Source organism: Pan troglodytes, chromosome 9 (assembly GCF_028858775.2).
Source record: "Pan troglodytes isolate AG18354 chromosome 9, NHGRI_mPanTro3-v2.0_pri, whole genome shotgun sequence".
Taxonomy (NCBI): Eukaryota; Metazoa; Chordata; class Mammalia; order Primates; family Hominidae; genus Pan; species Pan troglodytes.
In genome coordinates, this window is record NC_072407.2 from 73,397,410 (window position 1) to 73,422,787 (window position 25,378).

The 25,378-nt window shown below is 51.3% G+C and overlaps 2 protein-coding genes and 1 long non-coding RNA gene across 14 annotated transcripts in view; 1 reads left to right on the forward strand and 2 right to left on the reverse strand.

Annotated features, from left to right (window-relative positions):
* The window catches only part of ACTE1 (actin epsilon 1), a 40,954-nt gene extending 40,271 nt beyond the window's left edge, over positions 1-683 (reverse strand). For 3 of the 6 annotated variants that reach the window (XM_063784246.1, XM_063784241.1, XM_063784245.1), the window contains exons 1-2: positions 609-683; positions 253-356 (exon numbers count right to left, since the gene is read on the reverse strand). The gene's annotated coding sequence lies outside the window, so the exon portion shown is untranslated. Of the gene's footprint in view, positions 1-252; positions 357-473 lie in introns of all 6 variants that reach the window. The other 3 variants (XM_016921479.3, XM_063784242.1, XM_063784244.1) reach the window with 2 other exon arrangements.
* Positions 684-868: 185 nt separating this feature from the next.
* LOC107967144 (uncharacterized) lies at positions 869-9,230 on the forward strand. The gene is made up of 2 exons (XR_001707401.2): positions 869-952; positions 9,110-9,230. It is a non-coding gene; the product is annotated as an uncharacterized LOC107967144 (long non-coding RNA).
* A 2,103-nt stretch (positions 9,231-11,333) lies between these two features.
* DHCR7 (7-dehydrocholesterol reductase) lies at positions 11,334-25,364 on the reverse strand. Of its 7 annotated transcripts, XM_063784253.1 has the most exons (10): positions 25,169-25,303; positions 24,489-24,613; positions 21,739-21,842; positions 20,915-21,137; positions 19,185-19,275; positions 18,149-18,362; positions 15,800-16,004; positions 14,733-14,864; positions 12,365-12,762; positions 11,914-12,113 (listed from the first exon to the last, which is right to left on the reverse strand). In XM_063784253.1, exons 3-10 carry the CDS (start codon positions 21,834-21,836, stop codon positions 12,059-12,061), a joined length of 1,416 nt encoding a protein of 471 aa, XP_063640323.1. In that variant the 5' UTR covers positions 21,837-21,842; positions 24,489-24,613; positions 25,169-25,303; the 3' UTR covers positions 11,914-12,058. The 7 variants fall into 7 exon arrangements, with proteins under 7 accessions (XP_009421929.1, XP_001174211.2, XP_054518489.1 ...); XM_009423654.5 differs by having other exon boundaries at positions 11,334-12,762; positions 20,915-21,172; positions 25,169-25,364; XM_001174211.8 differs by having other exon boundaries at positions 11,334-12,762; positions 25,169-25,342.
* Positions 25,365-25,378: the final 14 nt, after the last annotated feature.

The window sequence follows — 25,378 nt, forward strand, 5'->3', positions numbered from 1 at the left end:
TAGGTATGCAACAGTTTTGGGATGAATGAATGGAAAATCAAATCCCTTTTAGAATGGAACAAGATCACAGAACTAATTCGGTTCCATTTTCACCTACAAGGAAACCTTTTTTAGTAGCTGGAGGAAGAGGTAAAAAGTAGCATCAAGAGAAAATGTAAAACCACTAACTTTCACTCAGGAGAAACTTAAAACTCCCAGAGCAACCCCTATATGATTCTCCAGACACCGGGAGGCACTCGCCTCCTCTCTCACCTTTGCAATCCCCAGGTGAGGAGATAGCACCTGTCGGCGTGATTCTCAAGGGGGTTTGTATTCATTCAGCAATTGTTGGTCTTGCTCGGGGATGTTCTCACTTCCTATTTAAAAATTAAAAAAAAAAAGATTCTGAAAGACTTAAACAGTGAAAACATCTAGGCCAAACCAGAGCTACTGAAACAAAGAACTCTTTGAAAATCACCTATAATGCAACCCACCCACAACCCTTCTGCTCTTTTCATTAGAGAATGAATCATTCCCTATAACTGAATAATCCGGTTAACAAAAACTAAGTAGAGCAGGATGTTTTTAAATGCACCAAGATCTCTAAAGGGCATTACAAAACTTCCTGCCTTCCTGAGCAGGGATGCTGGGTGTCAGGTGGCCTCTTCTGGGTAGCTCAGGCCACCATCATGCGCAATAATGGCACTGTGCTGTAACACAGCCGTGATCTTAGGGGCCCCACCCTGTGTGGGCATCAGTCCCTGGCAGCAGCAGCCCCAGAATATTACCTTTTTGCTTTTATGCTCGTGTTTCTACTTTATCTATCACCATCCTTATGGTTGTTTTGGAGTGTGTGACCTTCCAGGGATCTGTCCTACCAAGGACAACAGCGGCCCTAAGACTTTTGCCGGGATGGCCAAGAAACTGGGAGGCTGAAGAGAGCTCGAAGTATGGAGCATCCCTGCCCTCAGCTGTGAGCAGGGGAGGCGTGGGAGGTATCCTGGGGATACAGGAGAGGTAGCCACATGCATGGAGCAGGCAGAAGGAGGGTCCAGGTCGTCTGGCTGGGACAAGGCAAGGGCAGAGGAAGGTGCAGCTCACTTACATGGGCGGGACATTTACCTGGGCTGAAACGACAGCAATAGGCAGCTGTAGAAGGACACGGGGCAGCTCAGCGTGGAGATGCCGCACATTTCAACCTGATAGTTGAGGCTGTGCAAACAGAAGGTAGTCAGGACTGCTGAAGCCTGACTGAGAGGCATGATGGCACTGTCTCTGCCAGTCGGCAGGTGAACGCAGAGGGCCTCCAGGGAGTCGTTCACGTGAAAACAAATCTCAGATGGAATCTTGCTGTGTTGCCCAGGCCGTACACAAACTCCTGGCCTCAAGCGATTCTCCTGCCTCAGCCTCCCCAGTAGCTGGGACTATGGGTGCCCGCCACCACACCCTGCTGGAGTAATGGACTTTAAGATCCTCACTTCCATATGTCAGGGACCAGTTCCTAATGCCACCTCCATGAACATCACGTGATGGCCAACCAGATGTGGACTGTCATCACTGGGACTCAACTGGGAAACCCTCTTTTTCCTCCAAATTTGCTGCTCTAGGTGCTAAGGGTCTGTAGGACAGAGCTTTGGGACTGTTAGAATTCTATCAGAAAAAAAAGAGACAGAAGGCTATAAGCATGAGTGTGGGCAGGGTGCTGTGGTTCACTTCTGTAATCCCAGCACTTTGGGAGGCCAAGGTAGGAGAATCCCTTGAAGCCAGGAATTCAAGACCAGCCTGGGCAATATAGCAAAACCATGATTCTACAAAAAATTAAAAAGTTATCTGAGTGTGGTGGCACACACCTGTAGTCCAAGCTACTCAGGAGGCTGAGGCGGGAGGATCCCTTGAGCCCAGGAGTTTGAGGCCAAGGCTACAGTGAGCCATGATCACACCACTGCACTCCAGCCTAAGCAATGGAGCAAGATCCTGCCTCGTAAAGGAAGGAAAGAGTGGCCGGGTGCCATGGCTCATGCCTATAATCCCAGCACTTTCGGAGGATGAGGCGGGCAGACTACCTGAGGTCAGGAGTTCGAGACCAGCCTGGCCAACATGGTGAAACTCCATCTCTACTAAAAAATACAAAAAAAAAAAAAAATAGCCGGGTGTGGTGACATGCACCTGTAGTCCCAGCTACTCGGGAGGCTGAGGCAGGAGAATCATCTGAACCTGGGAGGTGGAGGTTGCAGTGAGCCAAGATCGTGCCATTGCATTCCAGCCTGGGTGACAGAGAAAGACTCCATCTCAAAAATAAAAAAAAGAAAGGAAAGAGTGTGGTGGGAGACAGAACTTAACAGCTTCGTGCTTAAGCACAAGGACTCTAGTGCTGGGCAATAAGGATGCTGGCTCTGCACTTGCTGTGAACTGGACAAAATTGAGACCTGGCACTGCTGTTCCCTCCTTGTTAAGTGGGACCAATGGCAAGCATGAGGCCTACCTATCTCAGGGAGTCTGAGTCACTGTACAGCAAGGTCTGAGATGAGGGCCTCGCCTTTGTTCAGGGGGCAATAAATGCTGGTCACCACCAGGGGCCTGATTTTCAAGCTCCCACTTTTGTCGTCTGATCAGGGGCTTTTCCCCCATCAGCTTCTTCTGCACCCAGAGGGTATCTACAAAAGCCGCTGCAGCCGCTGCCCTCCCATCAGCACCTCCCTCCAGGAGACCCCCTTACAGCTTTCTTGTTGCAGGCCCCTGTCCACACCTGTGGTTCTGGTCCCAGCCCAGCCTCATCCTCTGCAGGTGCATTTGCAAGAGCTGCCTGGCTTTCTTCCTTTCCTAATGAAAAGATATCATCTACAGACACGAAATGCATTCATTTCAGGTGCAGAGGGATGACTCACATTTGCCTACTCCTGAGTAACTGGACCAGGGCCTAGAATATTTCATGTGCCCTCAAGGCAGCACCCTGTTCCCTTCCAGCTAGGTTACCCCACCCAGCTCCACGGTCCCTGGAGGTAACCACGCTTCTGTCTTTAATTATAATAGTAAGTCCTTCCTGCTCTTGGCCACCATATGGAGGGACTCATGCAGTACACACAATCTCAGATCTGCTTCCTTCGCTCAACATCCTGTGTGCAGACTCAGCCATGCTGCTGGATGTAGCCATTGCTGCTTTCTTGGTTTCTTTCCGTTGCCATGCGTTTTTTCACTGTGTAGCTGTACTTCAAATTATTCATTCTACTGCTGATTGATATTTGGGCTATTGCCAACTGTTTCTTTTTTCTTTTTTTTTTAGCTATTTACAATTAATGTCACTATGAACGTTCTTGGACATGTCTTCTGGTGAGCATCCCTGGGAACACTCCCAGGAGTAGGGTTGTTGGCTGATAGGGTACACGAACGCTTGGCTTTAAGAGATGCTGCCAAACAATCTCCCCAAGGGGTTGTTCCCATGTGCACCCCATCAGCAACCAGAGAACACATCTCTACAACAGACAGGCTTCTCAGCCTTTTTCTTTGCCATTCTGGTGGAGATGCAGTAGCTCCTGGTGGTTTTAATTTGCATTTTCCCGATGACTAATGATGTTGAACATATTTTCACATACATTGGTCATTTTGTCCAAGCCTCTTTCTCATCTTAAAAGCATCAGTGTGCCAGTCATTTTCTCCATGATTTGTAAGAGCCCCTTATATTAGGTTGGTGCCAAAGTAGCTGCAGTTTTTGTCATTGAAATAGCAAAAGCCACAATTGCTTTTGTACCATCATAATATAATGTGGACTTGAGTCCTCCAGAGGATGAAAGTGTCATTGCAAATAACTTTCCCCTCTTGGTGAATTGCCTTTTCATTCTCGTAGCATTTTCTTTTGATGAAGAGAAGTTCAATTTCATCAATGTCCACTTTTTTTCCTTTTTTTTTTTTGTGGTTAGTGCTTTTTATCATCCTGTTTAAAAATCTTTGCCTAACCAAGATCATTTTCATATATATTTTTTAAAGATTTTATTGGTTTGCTTTTTCCATGTAGGTTAATAATACATTTCAGTTTTGTAAATGAGGCGAGTTGGAGTCAAAATTCATTTTTCTCCGTTTGGGTATCTATATGACTCAAAAGTTCTTATTGTTTTTTTAACTGCTAATTTTTTCATTGAAAAGATTCTTCATTTCTCACTTGGTTGAAATGGTGCTGTATCACCAGTCCGATATGTAACCAGTATGTAAACACATCACCAATATGTAAACGTGGCACACCCATTTATTTATTTAGCTCTTCTTTAATTTCTCTCAGAAATAATTGTGGTTTCCAAAATACAGCAAGTCTTCCATATTTTTAATTAAAATTTCATTCTAAGTCTGCTGTGTTTTCAACACAGTAAATGTTATTGAAAAATTGATATGTTTACTTTTTTGCAAGAATAGAAATAAAATAGATTTTTGATATTGACCGTGTATCCTGCAACCTCACTAAATTCACTTATTAGTTCTAGTAGCTTTTTTAGTAGACTTCTTAGGATTTTCTGCATAACTATTGTGGGGACGGTCAAGACCACCCTCAGGTCTGATGATTCACTAAGAAGGCTCAGGAAACTGCAGCTTCCAGGGAAAGGATAAAAGTCAACATCAGCAGAGGGAAAAGGTGCATGAGAGTAGAGTCTGGGGGAGACCAGGCATAAACTTCAAAGGGTCTCTCCCAGTGGGGTCATGCAGGACATGCTTAATTTTCCCAGCAACAAGTTGTGACAATACATGTGACATGTTACCAATCAGGGAAGCTCATTTGAGATTAAGCAGCCAGGACTTTTCAGGAGTGCTGGCCTTATACCATATCCAGCCTTTGCTTGGCATGTGTCAAAATTCTAGACCTCCAGAAGGAAAGCAAGTAAACCAAAAGGCATACTATTTGTACAACAATCTAGGCACAGTGACCTACTCTTATCAATTAGAGTGGTGAGAACCCTACCCAAATCTAAATTCCCAGATGCCACTCAAGGGCCTACCTTGCAGGTAGGCCTCTCCAAACATAGTAGTTAGGGCCTGTTGTGTTAACTCTTTCCTTCATAACAATCTTGTGAATTGTGCTAATTTACTTATTTCTTCCCAATCTATGTCTTTTTAAATCTTTTTCTTGCCTTGTTGCAATCTCTAGGATCTCTAATGTAATTTGGAAGAAGTGGCAGTGAAAATTCTTGCCATGTTCTTGATCTTATGATGAGAGAATCCAATATCTCATCATTAAATATGAAGTTAGCTGTAGGTTTTCTATGGATGTCTTTGAGTTTTTATTATGAATTAGTGTCCTTTTTTCTCCATCTATTTCATATAATAAAGTGGTTTTTCTTCCTTATTAAGTTAATGTGATTCATCATCAGTTGACTGCCCTATTCTTTTTGAGAGCTTTATAACATTCCATCATGTGGATGCACTTAATTAAACAGTCACCTCTTGATTTGCATAACTTGTTCCCGATCTTTTCACGGTTTTTTTGCACAGGACACTGCAATGCACAGCCTTGAACTTGCAGCCATTTCGCACATGGCAGGATATAACTGTGAGGACACTCCTAACAGTGGGATGTGTGGGCATAGGACCACCACACCCTGGAGATCTTAGTGTATTCCAAGGTACAGAGGGCCGTGGTGACCCTCCCTGCAGCTCCCTGCAGCTCCCTGCAGTCCTGTCCAGGGGGAAACAGCCCAGATGGTTCTGCAGACGCCTTTGCTGCCCTCCCCAGGGTCATCTCCAAGTCTTAAAGGGAAGGCAGCTCTTCCTGCCTCTACTCAGCCTCCACAGCAGCATTTCTCATCGGCAAGGCAAGTCAAGAATTCTTTCTCAAGACAGAGTGGAGTTCACTCCCAGTTAAAGAAAAAAATAATAACCATGTAATTCAAATGCCTCCCGCCTCCTCCTCACTTATCTAAGTCTGTAGCCTTCCAAGTGTGCTCAGGGGTAAGAAGAAGTGAGCCAACAACAAGGAAACCAGTTCCAGAATTGGCACTTCCATTGCAGCTAAGTGTTGCAAACAGTTCTGCAACTGAAATCCCTGGCCAGAAAGCTTGGCGGTCGATGTCTTGATGATCCTGGCTGTGGGGATTTGCATCAATAATTCTAACTGGGCTTTGACTGAGGTGGAGCAGTGCCAGAGGCCCAGGGAGGTGGCGGGCATGGCTATTGCTGTGTCAATGTGGGAGGATGCAGCAAGAGAGGTCTGACAGTCCACAGGGCGGCTGAGGCCCTCAGAACGACCCTGGCTTTTATTCTGAGCAACATGAGAAGACCTTGGAAAGTTCTGAGCAGTGGAGTGACAGCATGTGACTCACATTTTGATGGGATAGTCTGGCTGTTGAGCCGAGAACAGACTGGGGGCGGGGGCAGGAGGCAGGGAGACATGCGCTGAGGCTAAGAGAGGACAGAGGCTGGGACGGGGGCACCCGGTAGATGGAAAGCGGTCAGATCCTGGACATTTCATGGGCACAGCCACAGGCTTGCCCTCTGATGGAACGTGGCGTGAGGGAGGGGAGTCAGGGATGATACCTGGTTTTCGGTTAGAGCAACTGACATTTATGGGAAAAGGTCAGGACTGATTGAGGGGTGAAGTCGAGTAACCTTTCAGATGCTGAGTGAGGTGTAGAGGGAGCATGTGGACTCATGAGCGGCGTTCAGGACAAAGGCATGGCTGGAGATGAAACCTTGGAGTCACCAAGCCGTGGAGGTGTTTAAAGCTGTGAGCCAGGTGAACTTGCCTGGTACTTGCCTCTTGCTAACAGCCATCTTGCAGCTTCCCTGTGTGTCCAGGTGACCACACTCACCCTGTGCAAACCCCCACCCCTGACCACTTCCTGGAACAACAAAGAGCTGGTCCACGTCTGTGGCTCATTGCTGAATTTGGGGCATTGAGTTTCCAAAAGCCAGACCCATCCCGTCCCCAGCTCCCAGTCACTGCGGTCTTGGTCTTCCCAGGTAACATCCAGATTTCCTAACAGATTTGGAGACCAAGGTTTGGGAAAGGGGCAAGAGTGGATCTGTGAGCTGAGGAGGCACTCAGGGAGAATAATCTGCCCATCCTGATGAAATAAACACACAGAGGGGACTTAGATCTCAAGTCTGCATGGAATGTTCTCCTCAATGAGGCCTCTTGACCAGAAAATCTGGCCGGGCTGTGGCCTGACGTTCCCTCTCCTGATAATGCAGGGTTTTTCTTGGTCCTTTCACGGGACTCACAGCAGGGGCGCCCCGTCTACTCAGTTCACTGTGCTCAACCCCTTGTGGGAGGGAGCATGTGAGCATGTGAGTGTGGGATCCGGCCGGCCATTCCAAATGCAGACGCAGGGGCAAGCTCCATGCAGGACCCGTGGCCAGACTAGGCGTGTTGCAGCACCCAGGTGAGGGTGCCTGTGACCCCAAAGCCCCAGAGGCAGTGTTACAGTGCTCCTTTAGTTCTGCCGTTTGTGGGTGGTGGTGTGTTAGCAGCTCAGTTGTCCCCCTGCCTTGTCACGTGGGGTGGCTGCCCTCCGCTGGCAAGGACAAAGGGCTAGTGTGACAGCCTTTCTGCGTACTCACACTAGGTGGGTCCCACTCTTGCCCAGCATCCAAGAAGAATGAAGTCACATGGACACTTGAAGGATGGTGAAGGCCGAGAATTTTACTGAGCAACCAAAACAGCTCTAGGTGGAGAGGGGAGCTAGAGAGGGGCCAGGAAGGGCAGGTCATCTTCCCCAAAGTCAGGCCGTCTCCCCTCTACTGAATGAGTCTGGAGTCTTTATAGGTACAGGATGGCGAGTGCATGCTGATTGGCTTGCGAGTATGCAGTAAAAGGTTGAAACTAGGCTGGGCACAGTGGCTCACGCCTGTAATCCCAGCACTTTGGGAGGCCAAGGCGGGCAGATCACCTGAGTTAGGAGTTTGAGACCAGCCTGACCAACATGGAGAAACCCAGTCTCTACTAAAAATATAAAAATTAGCCGGGTATGGTGGCACATGCCTGTAATCCCAGCTACTCGGGAGGCTGAGGCAGGAGAATGGCTTGAACCCGGGAGGCGGAGGTTGCAGTGAGCAGAGATTGCGCCACTGCACTCCAGCCTGGGTGACAGAGCAAGACTCTGTCTCCAAAACAAACAAACAAAAGGTTAAAGCAAAGATGCCACTCAAAGGTGGACACAACAGTGTAGGAAACCAATTAGGAAAGGTTGGGTATATGTAAAATAGGTGAAGGGTGGGGATCCATCAGAGGGAAGTGCACCAAACAGCAAGACAAGTTGTCAGTCCAGTCCAAGGATAGCTTGGCTTTCAGGCCTTAAACTGTCTTTGGCTTGGAGGTGGGGCTTCACCGGGGATCCACCTCTGTCTGCTGGGCATTTGGCTGCCTCCTGTCGCTATCACTGACGCCCACCTCCGACAGTCCTCCAGACAAGAAGGGCTGACTCCTGCTCCTGAAACAGCCCTCTCTGCAGGCAACGTGGTGAAACCAAGCCCAGTCGGCCCTCGGTGGCACCAGTGCCTGCGTGGAAACCCCCCTCCTGGCCAGAAGTCCTCCTCTTCCTCCTTGGCCTGCTTAGGGCAGGAAGGCCTAGTTTATTAAAAACAAATGCATTGTATCTGCCCAGGTACAAGCAGCCTTCCTCACCATTACTATAATCCTGCAGAAGTGTTACTGAAAAATAACATTTATCAAAAATACAGAAAAAAAACACTATCTATTACCTCCGCTGTGCAGCTATGAATAGCATTAATGTTTATGTTTTGGTATATATCCTTTTATGTATATATTTCATATGAAAACTTTATTTTTTTTGAGACAGGGTCTTGCTCTGTTGGCCCAGGCTGGAGTGCAATGGCACAATCACGGTCCACTACAGCCTCAACCTCCCCAGGCTCAGGTGATCCTCCTGCCTCAGCCTCCTGAATAGCTGGGACTACAAGCATGTGCCACCATGCCCAACTAATTTTTTAATTGTTTTTACAGAGATGGGGTTTCGCCATGTTGCCCCGGATGGTTTCAAACTCCTGAACTCAAGTGATCTGCCCACATTGGCCTCCCAAAGTGCTGGGATTACAGGCGTGAGCCACTGCGCCCAGCAGAAAACTTTATTATCTACCATACTTGCACCAACGTTGTTATTGAAACATATTCCTCCTCCCTTGATTTCTTCAGGGTAAATTTCTTGACGTGAATGAACAGAACTCCTACGTACTGTTTAGGAGAACACTGGCTTCTTGTTGACCTTGGTGATGCTGGGAGTTACTGCTGCAATAAAGTTTGCCAATGTGATCAAGTTTGCCAAAGGATCACGTGATGTTAACTTTCCTCCCTCTAATTACTAGGGAAATTGAACAGCTTTTCAGATCTACATTGGTCATTTATATTTTTTAATGGTATTTTCAATTGACAATAATTGTTTATATTTATGGGGTACAATGTGATGTTTTGATACATGTGTAAATTGCAGAATGAGTAAATCAAGCTAATTAACATATCCATAACTTCATCTGTGTATTTTTGTGGGCATGGTGAGAACACTGAAAATTTACTCTTAGCAATTTTGAAATATATAATACATTCCGAACTATGGTCACCCACCATGCTGGGCCACAGATCTCAGAAACTTATTCTCCTGTCTAACCCAAACATTGTACTCTGTGACCTACATTGCCCCTTTACCTCTCCTCCTTAGGTTTAAATTTGGCCTCTACCAGTTGCTAGTTCTGTCATTTGGGGTGAGTTGCTTTAAACCCCAGGCCTCAGTTTCCCAAGAAATCAGCTGTGCCATCAAAGACAGTGCCTGCAATCTGCGCAGCTCCTCCCAGGACAGAGATATGTGCTGAGTAATTGATTGTTAAATGTGGACCAGAAAGCAGATCTGCTGGAGCCAACAGCAAGCAGGGTGGTTTCTGAGAAAGGCCTCGCCTCGCTTTCGAAGGTTGAGGTTGGAGAGGGTGGGGTGTATCAGGATTGAAGCTACTCATGGGAAAACAGCCTCTCTGAATGTGCCCACTGGATTCCTGCCCTGACCCTGTCCTGGGGTACTGGATGCCTGCCCCTTATCAGAGGGCAGTGCCATGCCCTGTAAAGCACAGTTCAGATGGCCCTGGCAATTGGTCCGAGCCGTCCTTCATTCTGGAAGGGGGCAAAGGCCAGGCCAGCTTCCCAGGGATCAGGCACTGTGGCTTCACTGGGAACAGAATGCTCTCTGTACATGGAGAATGGTAGAGGCTGGCACTGTCTAATCTGAGCTCCTGGATCACCCTGTTCTCGCCCAGAGAGAAGCTGGCTCCATCTGGGGATGAGTGAGGGCAGACGTGTCTGGTGGGACAGAGCCTGGGCCACAGCCTTGCACCTGCAGAACCCATTGTACAAACACACAGTGCATGGAAGAGGAACCTTTAGCCCAGCGCAAAGCTGCTCAAACAGAAACCAAACCAAAAGCAAACCTCAGCCAATTCAGAGGCAGGTCCACATCTGAACCAAGAGCTCTCCCAGCAAATTGGCCTGGAAAGCCCTTCTCACATCAAGGCAGGAAGATAATAATGACCCTCATCTTTCAAAAGAGGAAGCTGAGACACTGAGAGGGTAGGTCCCCTGAAGGTCATACAGCTCTTAAATGCTGGGGCCAGGATTCCAACGCAGGCAGGGAGTCCCGGATCTGAGCTCACAGTGACCACACCCCAGCCTCTGTGAACTGAATTTACGCAATGTCTGGGAAGAAAAGGCAGGGTCCACTCCACTCAGAGCCGTGCAGGGCAGTGTGCTCCCGTCTCCCTGGCATTTGAATCACTCTTGTGGTGTGTGTCCAGCACAGATGCGCGGGACCCCTCAGGCCCATATCCTCAAACAGGTAGTGGTGGGGCACCAGTGCACGAACACCAGGGCTCAGCAGTCAGCCTGGGTGGGTCACAGTTCCGATACCCTCCAGGCTGTCTGGGAGGCGGCCTGGCTGTGGGACCAGTTCTCATGTGAAGCAATGAAGCCACTCTGAGCTTGGCCCCCTGCCCTGGCATGGGCACTGGGCTGCCTGTGTGAAACTCTTGTTTCTCCAGGTGCAAGCAAACCTGGCACTCTTTCTGGCTTCTCCATTCACCTGCCGGGGGCAGGTGGCCAAGCCTGGTTTCATCTCCTTGGGGAATGGAACACTCTCCACATTCAACCCAAAAACAGCCCCAGCAAAGGGCTGACATGGGAGGGAGAGGGGCAGGGTGGCGCCACGCACCCACGGGCACCCAATGCTTTGACACCGAGACCCAAGCATCTCTCTCAGACATCCCTTCTCATACCAGAAACAGAGCCCACGTATACCAGTCAGACCTGCAGTCAGGCCCATTCATGAGTCAGGCCCATTCACGAGTCAGGCCCATTCACCAGTCAGAAACCACACAGCCACTTATTTGAACAGGGGAAGTTTAATATAAAGATGAACTCTACTCGGAGCATAGAGTTTAAAAAGAGTTCTACACAACACCCTAGGGATGAGGGAGAATGCCTCAGGTAAGAAAGCACGGAAAAGGAGGTGCCCTCCCGAGGCTGGAACTGAGACCTCCTCGCTGGAGAAGGTGTGGGAGGCCCCTGAGGGTGAAGTTCCCCGGGTTGCTCGAGCCAGAGTCTGCACAGTCACAGGGCAAGCAGAAAATTCTTTCGAGAGGGTGGGCGCTCACAGGGAATCGGGAAGCAGAGCCCACTTGCCTATACCTGAAAGGCCAAAACCGGTGCTGGGACCTCTCTGAGGTCTGCAGACTCCAGGCAGAGCACCCCTGGCAGCTGTGCAGCAGGAGCAGGAAGGAAACGACATGAAAGCCCCTTTCTCCCCAGTGTCCCAGTTCAACACCGTGCACGCTACCAAGGAGAAACGGCGCACGGGCCCCACCCACGACTGCAGAGCAGGCAGGGGAGGGCGATCTAGAGCTGAAAGGCAATACATGGATAACGCGCACGCCCCACTTCCACTTTTATTTAGCAAGAGTAAATGCAGCCTAATGACAGGGCGTGGGAAGACCTCCTGCTCACCAGTGTGGGCAGAGTGTAGCGTGGCCTGGGCTCCTAATACAGGTAAATTGTCTCCAAAGGACTAGTAAAGGTGACTGGGTCATCCTCCTGCCCCAGGGACACTGATTAGAGAAAATCCGTCTGTGCTGGCAATATGGCAGTGCTGGACACTCGGAATTCCCTTGAAGGCAAAAGCAAGGAACAGAGCGTGATTAGGTACTGGACACCTGCGAAGTGCTGGGCTCTCTCCAGTTTACAGATGAGGAAACTGAGCCTCCTCGAGTTGGAGCTGGGATGCCAGCCCCCATGGACCTGGCAGAACACGCTCTTGACAGCCCCACAGGGCTTCTCCCTAGGGCGTGCCCTTAGAAGATTCCAGGCAGCAGGCGGTAAGGCACTGCGGCGGTGTAGCGCTCCCAGTCCCGGCCGTACTTGCTGGCACAGCGGTGCTCGTCCCGGAGGCAGCGGTGGGTCAGCAGGATGGCCATGTAGATGATGTAGAAGTAGGGCAGCAGGTGGCTGCCGCCGCAGGCCAGGCAGTAGGCCAGGCTGCCCATCAGGTCGCCGACATAGTTGAAGTGGCGGGCCACGCCCCAGAAGCCCGACACCAGCAGCTTGCTGTGGTGCCTCTGCCCATCGGCGGATGTGTAGGAGCACTCGATGACCTTGGGCTTCCTGCCCCAGATGAGGCAGCGCCCATCCGTGCGGCGGAACAGGTCCTTCTGGTGGTTGGCCACCCGGAAGATGTAGTAGCCCACCAGGCCCAGCAGCAGGACGCCCACGGCGTGCGGGGTGGACAGCTGCACGGGGTGGTACACCAAGTACAGACCCTGGGGGGTGAGGGGGAAGGGGTCAAGCGGTGCTTTGCCCAGGGAGAGGACAGGAGTGTGGGCTCGGGGGCCCAGTGGCCTGGGGTCAAACCCCAGCTCTGCCTCTGACACATGACTTGCCTCCGTGTTCTCTTCTGTGAATAAAAGCACCAACCTTGAGGGCTGTTGTGGTCATTAAATGAGTAACTCTACCTGCCTTCTACCTGTCTGTGTGTGTATGTGTGTGTGTATATATACCCCCTATATATATGACATATAGCATAAACATCAAATATGTAACAGTATTAAAAATATAATCTGAATTTAATATTGTGATGGTCAATTTAACGTGTCCACTTGGCCAGGCCATTGTTCCCAGATATTTGGTCAAACACTAGTTGTAAAGGCATTTTTCAGATGAGGTTCATATGTTAATCAGTCAACCAGGCAGAGTGGATGACCCTTCACAATGGGGGTGGGCCTCATCCAATCAGTTGACAGCTTTAAGAGACAGAAGACCCACCTTCCCCAAAGAAGAGGGAATCTGCTAAAAAGTGGCCTTCTGGCCATGCACAGTGGCTCACATCTGTAATCCCAGCACTTTGGGAGGCCAAGGCGGGCGGATCACGAGATCAGGAGTTTGAGACCAGCCTGACTAACATGGTGAAACCCCATCTCTACTAAAAGTACAAAAATTAGCTGGGCGTGGTGGCATGCACCTGTAATCCCAGCTACTCGGGAGGCTGAGGCAGGAGAATCACTTGAACCCAGGAGGTGGAGGTTGCAGTGAGCCAAGATCACACCACTGCACTCTAGCCTGTGCGACAGAGCGAGACTCCGTCTCAAAAAACAAAAAAAGTGACCTTCTATTTAAGCACAGCATCAACTCTTCCCTGGGGCTCCAGGCTGCCCTGAAGATCTTGGACTTGTCACCCTTCAATCACATGAGTTGAAAAATACATCTCTTTCTTACACGTATACCCTCCACCCCTCTATTGATTCTGCTTCTTGGGGGAAGCCTAATAGATAGTATAAAAAATGTATATCTCGAGACACACACAGAGGCTAAAGCAAGTAAGAGCTATTATATAGTGGGACCTATTGCTACGTTTTCACATCCTTGGAAAATGGAGTTTATAAAACCAGGGAACCAGCAGACCTGCAGCCAGCCAGGTGGAGAAATGGGGCCGGGTGGGCCATGCAGGGGGCTCCAAGGACCTGGTGTGAGCATGGGGCCAGCTGGGGCTCTGCACCCTCCACCTGGTACTGGCCCCCTCTGCTGTGAGAATCCTGGTTTTCCAGGACACCCGCACCTCCATCCCACAGGACTGGCTGTCACAGGTGATGCCGGGCCTGTCACATCCTGAATAGGTGACAGCCTCTCCACGTTGGTTCTCTCCACTTGGGCACAGCCTCTTGGGGCAGGCCACCCCACCGTGCTGCTAAGCAAGTGCCCTGGGGTGAGTTATTTCTGTCCCCAGGGGGCTCGTTGCTCTTGAAATGGGCAGGTGGCATCTGGTCAAGCAGCCACCTTACCTGGGAGCCCAGCACTCTCCCCAAATCAGAGCAGGGCTGCTCTCGTTGAGCTGGGAGGGGAGGGGGGGCTTGATGCCAATGACAAGGCCACTTGCTGTCCCCTACTGTCCTGGAACTCCCAGGGCAGCCCTGCCCCAGTGCCCAGCACATCCTAGGAGGCAGGAATGAAGAGGACCCCTCCTGCCAGCGCCCGCACTGACCCACCTCCACCTCCACTGCCCCATCCAGCCCTGAGCCGGCATCTGCCCTACTTTGCAGATGTTAGGGACATACTCAAGGCCACCTCCCTGGCTGCTGGCCTAAGCTGGCTGAGCTGGCTAATACACGAGGCCTTCCCTTCTTCCTAGAAACAGGGGGCAGCTTTGGCGCCCCCAAGGACAGACGCTTCTGCAAGGAGAAAGCTTAGCATGTGTCTGCCAAATGCCCCGCTGGGCCAGCTCTGCCCACCTCCTCACCTGCAGCGTGTAAAGATAAGGCAGCCAGACACAGTCGCCCCAGCCCAGGTACCACCCGAAGTGGTCATGGCAGATGTCAATGGTCTTCAGGTACCAGGTTTCGTTCCAGAAGAAGTCAATCACGTAGATGGCCTGCAAGACAGAAGCAGCCGCTGACCACCCCCGGCCCTCCTGGGGCCCCCATGGACCTCGGGGAAATCACACTCCACGCGGATGCAGCAGGGGGTGCTCGGGAGCTGCTCAGCAACTTCCTCAATGCTGGGGCTGTTCCTTCCCTGCAGCTGGGGCTGTTCCTGCCTGGGTCATGGGCAGGGCTAAGGGCGTCCTTGTCCTCAGAACCACCCCGAGCCCATGGCCCCGGCATCTCTCCCAGCCCAGGTTCTCAGGGCTTGCAATGGCGCGTGCCAAGGGGAAGGGATACATTCATCCCATCCAGGTCAACCTCCTGCCCGAGCAACATCCACAGCTCCTGACAGGCCTCCCTCACCCTCTCGGGTTCTCCTAGCCAGCTCCCGCTGGCTCCCTGGGTGACGCTTCCGAACGCACCTGATCGCTGCCACCCTGCACCCCAGCTCAGCACACACTTTCTGGGTCTTGCTGCTTTTAAGATAAAGAGGAAGACTTCCATGAGGCCTCCAGCCTCACCTGGCTCTGAGCTCCTGAACGCTCTCTGGTCAGGATGCGGGATGTTTCTGAGTGTCCCAGACTTGCCACCCTCTCTCCCTACAGGGGGTTCCTGGAGCATGCACTCTTGCCCCCACTCTACCAGGTTAACTCCCACACACCCCCAGATTCTACCCAGGTGTAATCCCCAAGGGAGACCTTCCTGGACCACGCCTGGCTGCGTAGAACCTGCCTCCTCCCCTCCCAGGGCTGGCAGAGACAGGCACCCAAGGATGGCTTCCTTCACCAAGTGCTCGCCGGCTGCTTCCTGGTGACACCTGGGGAGGGCAGCTGACTCTCTTTTACAAGCAGTAGATTAAGGTCATGGGAATACACTCTGGCTTGCGGGTTTCCCCAGAGCCTGCCGGCATCGGCGTTTCACCCTCTCCAGCCATGACAAGCACCTGCAGGACGTTGACCAGGACCATGGCATTGGTCACATGGCCGTGGAGCTCCCGCTGCTTCGCTGCGAAGGACAGGTTGATGAGGGTCCAGGCGACGATCCCGGGGCGCCCATTGAAGAACAGCTTGAAGTCAAACCACTTCCCGATCCGAGGGTTAAACTCGATGCCCATCATGTAGTTGTAAAAGAAATTGCCTGTGAATTTGCTTAAAAATATAAATAAAAGATACATTTAGTGGATGAGCATATCTCACAAGATGAAGCCACCTTACTTAGCGAGAGCCCAGCACTGGCCCAGGGTCCTAAAGGGTAACGTGAGATGGCGCAGGCAGAAGCTGGCCATGAGCCGCTGGGACCCCCACGGCTGGAATGCTTGTCGGCTGGTTCCTGGCACCCTCATTCACTTTGCTTTGCATTCAGCTGCTGCTCAGCAGAGACTTCCTTAGGCAGAAGCCCTGGGGCACCTGCTCTGCACCCGGGAAGGGTGGGAGACTGGCCCTGGGCTGGTACCTGGGTTTCTCTCTACCCTTCTCCAGATGCCCTTGACGCATGGCACAGGTGAGCTGAAGAACTGGCTTGATTGCACTGAGATTACGTTCTGGGGCCCAAGCACGCAGTTTGAAGCCGACGCAGGGCACGTGGGCCCTCATGGGTGAGTGACATTATAAATCACGCCAACGTAGAGAATGACAAACGCACCCTGGGCCCGGCTTCCAGCATGTGCAGGACAAGTTCTTTGACCAGTTACGTGAATCCCCCAATCCCCGGAGGGCCAGAGCATCAGCCGAGATAACCCCTGTGGAGACCCTGACTAGGTCTAGCTGGCTGAGGACACACAACAATTTCTGTGTTAACTAGAAAATCCTATTTTCATGTCCAGTTCCCTCAGGTAGGGTAAGTAGAAAGAAGCAAAACACACAAAGTCTACATGATTATAAGGTAGCGAGGATGATTTCCAGGAGCCATTGAAGGCCAGCCTCATTATCTGATAACACACAAGCTACAAAGTGTCATCCTCCAGAAACATTTCCCAAGAGCCTAGGTGTAAACCACACTGTGGTTTTTTGGATCCCCCAAACTGAACTGTAAGTCCCACTGCCTACAACTGTCCACAAGAGAACCCCCCAAACATTGGTTTATGATGGATGGATGGATAGATAACAGGGTGAGTGGGTGGAAGGATGGATGAATGGGATGGGGAGAGGAGCAGGTGGATGGATATATGATAGGCAGGGTTGAGCTGGGGTGCAGGGTGGCAGGGATCAGGTGTGTTCAGAAGCGTCACCCAGGAAGCCAGAGGGAGCAGGCTAGGAGGGCCTGAGAGGGTAAGGGAGGCCGGTCAGGAGCTGCGGACATTGCTCAGGCAGGAGGTTGACCTGGATGAGATGATGCATTCCTTCCCCTCGGCACATGCCATTACAGGCCCTGATAGAGTGGATGGATGGGTAAATGGATGGATGACGGGCAGGTGGATGGGTGGGTGGCTAGATGTGTAGGTGGGTGGGTAGGTGGATAGGTGGATGGACAAATAGATGACGGGTGGGTAGACAGACGGGGTGGAGGGTGGATGGGCAGGTGGATGAGATGGATGATGGACGGGTGGGTGGGTAGGTGGATGGATGGGGAGATGGGCAGGTGGATGGGTGTGTGGCTAGATGTGTAGGTGGGTGGGTAGGTGGATGGGCAGATGGATGAATGGGTGATGGGAGGGTAGATGGATGGATGATGGGTGGGTGGGTGTGGGTGATGGATAGGTGGATGGATGATGCATTGGTGGGTGGGTGAATGGGATGGGGCGATGGGTAGGTGGATGATGGGTGAGTAGGTAGATGAATGGGTAGGGGGGTGGATGGGTGGGTGGGGAGATGGGCAGGTGAATGGATGAGTGGACAGTGATGAGTGGCTCACCACTGTCCAGCCATGGGAATGGGTATAAGCCAGCAGGGCTCTCCTGGGAAGCTGTTAATTAAAGCCACAGGGACAATAAAGACTCTTCACTAAGGTTGTTTTGGCCCTCACCAGCTTATCCAAAGAAAGAGGCAATGGGCTGCCTGTGCCCCAAGCCAGAAGTTTTTCCTGGCTTCCCTACCCCCACGCCAGCCCTAAAGGCAATGACTTGGCCATCACAGCTGACCTGGCCATCTTCAGCTGCATTCTTGCCAAGGCTGGAGAAGCCACCAAACATTCAGAAAGGATGTTCCGCAGGGTGAAGCAAGTTCCATCCCCCTCCTCCTCTTCCACAGATTCTCAGTGCTCAGGGCTTTACAACCACCTGCCCCAGGCAGCAAGAAAGGCCAGGGGTGAAGTTTCCACTTTCTACATCAGGCTGGACCCGCTGCTAAGAACATACCAGTCTCTGGCGCTGGTGGGGAAGAAGTAGCCCTTGACCATGGCGAAGGTGGAGACGGCATAGCCAAGGATGTTGGCACACCACAGCAGTGGGATCCAGTTGTCGAAGATGATGGTGGGCGAGAACCAGGACAGGAGATGAGCGTTTGCAAACCAGAGCAGGTGCGTGAGGAGCCAGGCTTGCAGGCCGTTGATCTGATACTTGTTCACAACCCCTGCAGATGAAGGATTCAGAAATGAAGGCGCTTTCCCAACCCGCAGTGAGGAGCTTGGCTGGGCTGAAGCATGCCTGGCGGGGGCCCTGGTCACTTTCTGGGCCTCTGCTGCTGCGGACCCTCATCTGGGGCCCCAGGAACCATCTCTGAGGCCCCTATACCCTTGGCCAAGGAACTACCTGCTACTAGGAAGAGGGAGGGGAGGCTGAGTCCATCCTTTGGTTCTGCATCTCGTTAACTGGCCACAGGCTGAGTGACAGGTGTGCAGTCTGATAGAGAGGTCAGGGCTGAGGGGCAGAAGCAAGTGAGGATGCCCCTGTGGTATGCCTGGCCCCCTCTGTAATTGTTGGGGAGCACCTCAGCCCATCCACCCCTCAAAACAGGGAGCTTCTGAGGGCAGAGTTGGGATGCAGTTCCAGTCTGCACCCACGTGAGAGGCACAAAGCCAGGCTCCTCGTGAGTTCTCAATCATGGCAAGGAATGAACAGACAAGGTCTCCCACGGACAGCCCGGAGGAATGGTGGTCTCTGCATGGTGGTCTCTGCAGGAAGCTCCATGGGCCGAGTGCATCCCCTGCTATGGGGCTGGGAAGGAGCTGGGCCATCCATTCCCTCCTTACCCAGGAAAGTGATTTCTAACCTGGGTGTGGGATGGCCCCAGCTGCCCTCAACGGTTTTGAGGCCTGGTGCTGTGAAAAATCCAAGCAAAATGGATTTCTACCCTGTGACAAGTCTTAGGGACAAAGGAGCGCTGGGGAGGACTGGCCCCTGAGAGAAAGGGATGAGAACGGGAGCCTGGGGAGGGTGGAAGGGAGGAGGCTACCTGCAGGAGTCACGGCCCCCTCCTGGATGCCTCCTACGTAGCCGGGTAGAAACTTATGGCAGAAGTCAGGGAGAGACGTGTACAGAAGCACCTGAAACACACAAGCAGCCTGATCACCCCCCGCCTGGAGGGCACCTGCAAAGGGGGACGCATAGCAGGAACATGAGAATCACAATCATAGTCTTTTTCTTCCTGAAGCACTTATGGCTCCTGGAAGCTCAAACTGCTGGGCTGTGGGTTTTGAAGGGGGTTCTGAGACAATAAACTCATCAACCAGGGAAGGTGCCAATGCGTTCTCCCCCAGGTCTCCATTCGCCCCTCAGGAGAGCGCACAGGTCCCTCCCAGTCACCTTTTTAAAATGGAGAATCCCATAAAATTCAACTTTTTAAATATATATATAAATCTATCTTTGAGATGAGGTCTTGTTCTACCACCCAGGCTGGAGTGCAGTGGTGCAATCATAGCTCACTGCAGCGTTGTCCTCCTGAGCTCAAGTGATCCTTCCACCTCAGCCTCCCAAGTAGCCGGGATTACAGGTGTGCACCACCACACCCGGCTAAAATTCACCCTTTTAAAGTGCACAATTCAGCGGCATTTAGCGCATTTACATGGTTGGTTGTACACCTATCACTGCTAATTCCAGAACTTTTCATCACCACAGAAGAATATGTTTTTCCAATCTACGGTCACTCTGAATTCCCTGTCCCTGCCGCCCCTGGCTGCCACTGAGCTTTCTGCCTCTGTGGATTTGCCTGTACTGGGTATTGCATATAAAGGGAACCACACAGTATGCGGCCTCTGTGACTGGCTTCTCTCGCTCAGCAGTGTCTTCAAGGGTCATCCGCCTAGTGGCATCAGAGCTTCATTCCCTTCCGCTGCCAAATAGTGTCCCACGGTGGGCACAGTGTTCTGTTCTGTGGGTCCATTCATCTACTGATGGACAGGTGGGGGTTCCTGCTTTGTGGCTATTTGTGATTCACACTGCCCCTGTCATTTTTCATTCAAAGGGACCAAGAGATCTGAACTGAGAAGTATTCTGGAGCCCAGAAGCTTGGACCCTGGGGAGAAACAGCTACTCATGATCTGAGCCTTCCTCCCGCCCAGGAAGGAAAACCCAGGCCTGTCTCTTTCTAGCACCGTTTCCCTGGAAACCTTTTCCTGGGTTCAGGCAATCAGCACCACCCATGTGTGCACCAGGTTTACAACAACCCCTTCCTGGAACTCCCTCTGGACTGGGAGGCCAGTGGGGACACCATGGAGCTGAGGACGTCCTGGACCTGCCTCGACTGCCTGTGGGGAAACATGGCCCTGGCTTCTCTGAGTGGCATCTCATGACTGAGAGCGTCCCTTTGGGGACTGAGATGCTCCTTTCCAGACCTGGTGCAAAGCGTGACTCCTGCTGACAATGGGGCTTCCTCAGGACAGCACTGCCCTCCCACGGGGTTTTGCTCCTATCCCCAGCTTGTCCCTGCAGAGCTGGGCGTGCCCAGCAACTGCATGCAGGCATGCCGTGAAGGTGTATCAAACGCTGATGTGACAGGTGCCTCCTGCCTTACAGCTGAGGATGAATCTGAACATGTCAGAGTCCAGGGAATGCCCTGCTGGGTCCCGGGAACCCAGATGTCAACCTGAGCCAGGATCCATGTCCCAGACAAATGGAAGGACTACCCCAGCAGGAGGGCACGCTCCCCACCTGCTGTGTCCCAACCCCAGGGCAGGGGCTGCTGACCTGGAAGGTGACCCACAAGGTATAGAGCTGGGCGGCTTTCCTCGTTATAGGTGGAGTCTTGGCCCAGATGTCCGAGAGCCGAGCATGTCCGGTGACGATGTCCACCACGGGGCCGGTCAGGGCGCAGCTGTATTGGTCACAAGCCATGATGAAGTAGTAGACGATGAAGGGGGCGAACAGCAGTAGGAAGATGACGCTTGCCAGTGAAAACCAGTCCACCTCCCTGCGAGGACGGATGCAGGCAGTCCCTAAGAGGCTCTGTGTGGGAGAACTATTGCTCAAACCCACCAGCACCCCATGACAGAAGGCATTAGCTCCTAGCACGGGCCCTCCTTGCGGCCAGGGAAGCCACTCAACATGCCTGCTCTACTGTAGTTGATTAACTGGTGGCACTATCTGTGGCCCCCATGGAAGGCCCAGAGCTCAGAATATGAGCGGAGGTAGGTCTTTCACAACCACCAAGGCCAGTGGTTTCCCCAGTTCCAGGTCGGAGAGGATACTCACCCCGCACGAAGTCCCCATGGTTCTATGGCGAAATGGGAGCTGTGACAATAGGTCATACCCCAGGATGGTGGGAAGGCCCCAGGTGCCCTTTAAGCCTTTATCTTTTTTTCTAAGTTGTTGACTGACCATGATTTCTAGTTTCTTTTTATAATTCCTTACTTTATAAAGTGGAAAACTGTTTACCTTTCATTAGTCTTGACAAAAAAAAAAATCTTTTTTAAAAAGGTCCTTCATTCCTTTGGGTCCATACAATTCCAAAGGCTGGAAAGCTCTGAGACCACACTTTACTTTCTAGCTGGGAGAACAGGCAAGATCCTTACCAGGCACGGCCCCACTGCCCTTGAGATGCGGTTCTGTCATTGGTGACGCCATCTAGACTCTTGGCTTTGGGAATGTTGGGTTGCGATTTTGCAGCCATTGGGCCCTGCAAGAAAGAGAACCTTGCTTACATTATCCCTCAAATAACAGACACCACCTTTCCCTGTTGCATCCACCACTGCTCCTGGGCCTGGCAGGGCGGGCCTCCTGTGCACATCTTCCCAGTACCTTGTTCCTGACAGCAGATTCCAGGCAGGGAAGAGATCATCTTGTCTTAGACTCTCTTCCTTGGACCCTGCAATCACCTCCCACGTGACCTTGCTATGGCTGCTCTTGCTAGTCTCAGTTTATTCTCCAAACATGGCAGAATGCCCCCCCTCTTACAGCACAAGCTGGCTCCTGCCTCCCTCCTACACACCACTCTCCCCTATTCTCCTTTGGCTCCAGGAACACAGGGGTCTTCACTCATCCTTGAACACAGTTTAAATTGTCTGTGGCACTGACTTCCTCTGCTTAGAGCACGTTTGCAGGTGTCCTTGTTCAGGGCTCATGTAAAATGTCCCCTCCTGGGGAGATCTTCCCTCTCAGCCAATCTGAAGCAGCTGCTCCCCAGCTTCCCTGCCAAGGCCCTCCACTGGGTACTTTATTTTCTTAGTAACTCTCCCCATCGCCTAGAAGTATTCATTTGTGTGTGTGTATTGTCTGTCTCCCCTCACTAGAATGTAAGCTTCCCAAGGGCAGGAATTGTGTGTCCTCTTCATTGTTCTACTACCAGGGCCTAGAACAGTGGCCCATATAGGACCATCAATAATCACCCTTCAAAAAAAAGGGGAAGAGAACACAGAATGTCTCTAGGTACCCACAGCTGCTCTACATGGTTATAATTTGGGGGAAGCAGTGACATCCCCACTTCCAGAACAAGTTCATAACTGTGAAGCTTTAAAATATCTGAGATTTTTTAAAAGATGCTCTTGAAAGCTTTTAGAGAAAAAACAGGAGTAAAAATCACGGTAGGCTTAGATTTCTCAACAGCAAGCTGGATTCTAGAAGACAATGATGAAAAACTTCAAAATTTTGAGGAAAACTTTTTGCAACCTAGAATTCTACTCCTATGTGAACTATTACTCAAGGACAACAACATAGGATCCAGGAAACTGGAGACCCAAGAGAGCTGCTGAAGCAATGTCCACAAAAGGGCAGGGGCAAGTCCCAAGAGGACAGCTATGCAGCAGGACTAACCAGAAACCAGTCCACATTGGTACAAGATGAATGGCTAGGAAAGAGAGGAAATGAAAATGATGAATTTTGTTGCATCTGAATGTGTAGGAAAATTATTGATATGTGTGACAGCTCGGTTAGAGCATCCAGAAAAAAATGAATGAGAGATGCATAGAAACCTTACCAAATGGAAAAAAAAAAAAAAAAGGAAGGCAACTGTTAACTCCAGGAAAAATAAAAAGTCATATAAGGAAGGAAAAAAAGAAACCAAGCCATTATTATAGGACCTTACTTGGCTCAACAGTGAATAATGGTAATTTTGTCATAACAATGTATACTCTGACTATTTATTGACTATTGTATGCACAGAAGGGAATTTGCAAAGTTAGGGGTACTAAAAGGAAATTACTTAGAAACAAGTAGGTACAAACAACAACACAAAAGTAGCTGAAAGAATGAAAAGTGTTTGCTGCTGGCAAGCAAGACTGTCGGATGTGGGATGTGGTAGAGACTATTTCTTCTGAAGCCTTTTAACACTGATTTTTTAAAAAATGTGTGCATGAATTACTTTAATAAAAATTCACACACATTTAAAAAATTTCAACGATGAAAGACATTTTCCTTATGCAGTGTGAGAACTTCAGTACCCACACTTCATTCAATTTACACAAGTTAGTTTATGCAGTTCCTATGATGCACAAAACAGGACGAAGAGTTCTTGATGGGAAGAGACCGTGTCTCTCTCCGGCCCCAAATACTGAATACAGAGCCTGGCGAGTGCCAGTCACTCTCCTTATATCTGTAAAATCAAAGTGGATGAAAGAAAACTACTTCTGAGAAAAGCTGACACGCTAGTGAGTCTGATCTCAAGATCACAGCCACCTGGACAAGCCGGCTTGCTTTAGACAGTTCCTCTCCCCCAGGCTCTCATCAAGGTAAGATACAAGCTTAGTTTCTTTCCAGCCAAAACTTACCAGCTCAGTGCCCCCACTCCCTCCGATCCCTAGTTCCCACACTGACTGGTGTTAATCCAGACCACCCACATGCACACTTGCCTTACAGGAAGGCTAAGTAGAATGGGGTGGCATTCGTCTTGCCCCAAGCCATGGATAAGCTACAAGGGGACAATGCCTGGTACCAACATTATCAATTATGTAAAACACTGGGAAATTGCAAAAGGGTCAGGGGATGTGTAACCTCAGAACTAAAGTGTGAAAAAGCCACTGGGAGAATGTTGTCAAAAGGGATTAAAACAAGACCAAAGAAGTACTTTTAGCTTATTACAGAGTTCATTCACCCAGGAGTCAGCTCTTTAGCCACAAGCATTGAGTTGTGCAATAAACATCTAAGTAACATCCTTCCCAATGACGGCTGGGAACAGACAAAGGGGAGGTGCCCTGGTATGTTGTATTTTACTCATAAGAGGCACAGACAGTCGTTGGCACTCGAGAGCTGGTGGACCAGTCTGTCTGTACTTTCAACGCTGTGAAGCCATAGCCTGCGCCCACGATCCAGGGCACTGAGATACACTTACCTCCAGCCTCTTGCCAAATAGTTTCACAGCAGAAGGGAACTTTTCCTTCTTGAACCGGCCCCTTAAAAGTTTCTAGACACCTGTGCTCCAAATGCCTGCTTGATCCTTCTCAACCGGCTAAAGTCCTGCAAGGAACACAAAAATGAATAAGACCGCAGGCAGCTGACATTTCAGGAGAGGGCAGACGCTCAAGGCCCACAGTTGGAGTCAAGCAAGAGGCAGAAGGTCCAGTGCTCAGGGCTTCAACAGCCGCATGTCAGGGAGGACGGCGGACAAGCCAGTCCCATCGCAAAGCTGCTGTGCCTGGCTCAGCACTGACAAAGAGGGAGGCGAACAACAGGTGGGGCAGGAGAAAGAGCCGCCGCGGAGCGCGGCATGGGGCCAGGAGCCGACCCCGGAGCCAGGCAGCCTTCGCCCGGGGAAGCTCCAGACAGCGCGGGGACAGAGCATCCCTCAGACGCTGGCTCGTGGGGGAGGGGGACTATCCACGCCTCCGCCCCGCCTCCCCGGAGCCCCAGTGGCCCCTCGCCTGTGAGCTGGACCCTCTCCCCACCTGCGCGCACGCCCCCTACCCCTGACCCCACCCTCGCCCTGTGAGTGGGCACCTGCTCACCTGGGCAAGCGCCCCCCACTGCGCACACCTTCCCCTGGCCTCACCTGCGCACACCTTGGCCACTCACCTGCGCACACCTCGGCCCCTCACCTGCGCCCACCTTCCCCTGGCCTCGCCTGCGCGCGCTGCTCCACGCCGCCTACCCTCTAGCCGGGGGTCGGAGTCACCCGCAGGGCAGGGGCGCCCGCCCCCGGATGATGTCAGAGATTGCCTGCCAATCGGAGGCGGACCCTGCACGCCCGGCGGCTCCGCGCCCCGTGATTGGTCGAGGAGCCTG

Excerpts from the sequence above, each read along its gene's own strand:
- DHCR7 (XM_001174211.8), bottom strand. The coding sequence starts at position 21,836 with ATGGCTGCAAAATCGCAACCCAACATTCCCAAAGCCAAGAGTCTAGAT. Across the intron at positions 21,138-21,738 it reads GGGCAGTGGGGCCGTGCCTG|GGAGGTGGACTGGTTTTCAC; the intron begins GTAAGGATCTTG and ends CCGTCCTCGCAG. Across the intron at positions 18,363-19,184 it reads GGGGGCCGTGACTCCTGCAG|GGGTTGTGAACAAGTATCAG; the intron begins GTAGCCTCCTCC and ends CTTCATCTGCAG.